The sequence below is a fragment of the Mizuhopecten yessoensis genome, unplaced genomic scaffold (genome assembly GCF_002113885.1).
Source record: "Mizuhopecten yessoensis strain PY_sf001 unplaced genomic scaffold, ASM211388v2 scaffold6113, whole genome shotgun sequence".
Taxonomy (NCBI): Eukaryota; Metazoa; Mollusca; class Bivalvia; order Pectinida; family Pectinidae; genus Mizuhopecten; species Mizuhopecten yessoensis.
This window is the reverse complement of record NW_018406386.1, coordinates 558,528-560,449: the sequence shown is the minus strand read 5'-3', so window position 1 is coordinate 560,449 and position 1,922 is coordinate 558,528. Positions and strand designations below refer to the sequence as shown.

General features: G+C 35.6%; 1 protein-coding gene across 1 annotated transcript in view; it reads left to right on the top strand.

Annotated features, from left to right (window-relative positions):
• Window positions 1-609: 609 nt before the first annotated feature.
• Window positions 610-1,922, top strand: part of LOC110451515 (la-related protein 7-like) — a gene marked incomplete at its 5' end in the record, with an annotated part of 15,122 nt that continues 13,809 nt past the window's right edge. The window contains 2 exons of the mRNA XM_021499580.1: window positions 610-690; window positions 1,195-1,359. Of these exons, the coding sequence (XP_021355255.1) occupies window positions 610-690; window positions 1,195-1,359 (246 nt within the window). The remainder of the gene's footprint in view (window positions 691-1,194; window positions 1,360-1,922) is intronic.

Below are 1,922 nucleotides of genomic sequence, written 5' to 3'. Positions count from 1 at the left end.
CAAGTTACAGGTATGTGTATACATAACAACTCTAGCAAGTTACAGTTATGTGTATTCATAATAACTCCATCAAGTTACAGGTTTTTGGAAATGTTACTGGGACAGGGTGCTATAATGTTTTTTGAAATAAATAACCTTGACCTACTTTCAAGGTCACAGGAGTCAAATATGTTAAACGAAATTACACTTTTTGTCATACCTTTCAAAACCATCTTCTGAATAACCAGGATGCTCAGAGTGATGATGCTTTGCCAGTAGGTACCTGGTATGAAGTGCTATAAACTTTCCTTAAACAGATGTCCTTGACCTACTTTCAAGATCAGAAGAGTTAATGTGTTTCAAACATTTAAATAATTTCTTCTGAGTAACCATGAGGTTCAGGGCAATGATAGTTGGCCAGTAGGTACCTGGGACAGAGTAATATAAAGTTTTGTTAAGTCTGGAACATTCTTAAGCCAAGGAGACTTAATATATGGAAATATTTGCAAAATTACTTTTATTGTGGATATTTCCCCATGATTGCTCAAATATCCAGATGAGCAATACAAGCCCTCTAGGCCTCTTGCTCTTGGTTGTAATATATTGCTACATTCAAATATTTTTTAATAGGTCAGTGATGACGGTAAAAAAGTCAAGAGGTCAAGGCCGTTAGCAGAACCAAAACAGATAGATGAGAGGACAATTTATGTGGTAAGTTGTAAAAGCTGACTTTGTTTTTACTATGACAGTCAGTGGAAGATTGCAGTTACTGACATTAATGGTATATAGTGGTTACTATGACATTTAGTGAAAGATTGAAGTTACTATGACATTTCAGTGGTATATTATTGTTACTATGACAGTCAGTGGTATATTGTGGTTACTATGACAGTCAGTGATAAATTGTGGTAACTATATGACAGTCAGTGGTATATTGTGGTTACTATGACATTTAGGGGTATATTGTGGTTACTATGACAGTCAGTGGTATATTGTTGTTACTATGACAGTCAGTGGTATATTGTGTTTACTATGACAGTCGTAGGTATATTGTGGTAACTATGTCAGTCAGAGGTATATTGTGGTCACTATGACAGTCAGTGGTATATTGTGGTTACTATTATTAAATAATTAAAGTTTACCAGTGACCTATGTGGGAGACAAGTTTTACCTGATACCCATGTTATATACAAATATTACCTGTTGTATTTTTAGGAGTGCCTCCCCCACCATGTGGACCACATGTGGGTCAGACGAATGTTTTCCACCTGTGGTGAGGTTCTGTATGTCAGCATTCCCCGCTACAAGACCACAGGGGACCCTAAAGGGTTTGCCTTTGTGGAGTTTGACACAGTGGAAGCTGCAAAAAAGGCCTGTGAGGTACATAACTGTTGATTTATATATTCTGTCTTTTATATCACAATATCTCAGTCAATGTATATGGACTGAGCAGTGTTTATTTTTGTAATTTTCATCCCGCTAGGGCTTCATGTTTAATATGGATGTAACCGATTTGCGTTCATACCGGCATGAAAATGACAAAAACGTTGTTCAATCCATATATTTACATTTTTACTATAGAACAATTTTTTAATTTAATTTATTTGTTCTCAAATAATTAATTAATTTACTGCGTTTTGTATATGTATCGTCCTTTAAACGACAGTCGCAGAACAGCCCTATTTAAATAAAATTGGCACCAATTATTAACCGTAGTCATTTGAGTGTTTCACGTAGGGGCCTTCTCCATGTTATCCCAAGCGGAGCGACAAGACTCTCATTGAACAAGGTTAATCCATGACGTCATTAGTAAACCACATGTTACATCACGAGAGTTTATGCTTCCATACTCAAATTAAATGCATTTCCGCTGGCAATGTTCATATATCGGGTTGCATCGCAAATGTAAATATATAGATATGATTTATTCCAATGATAAAATT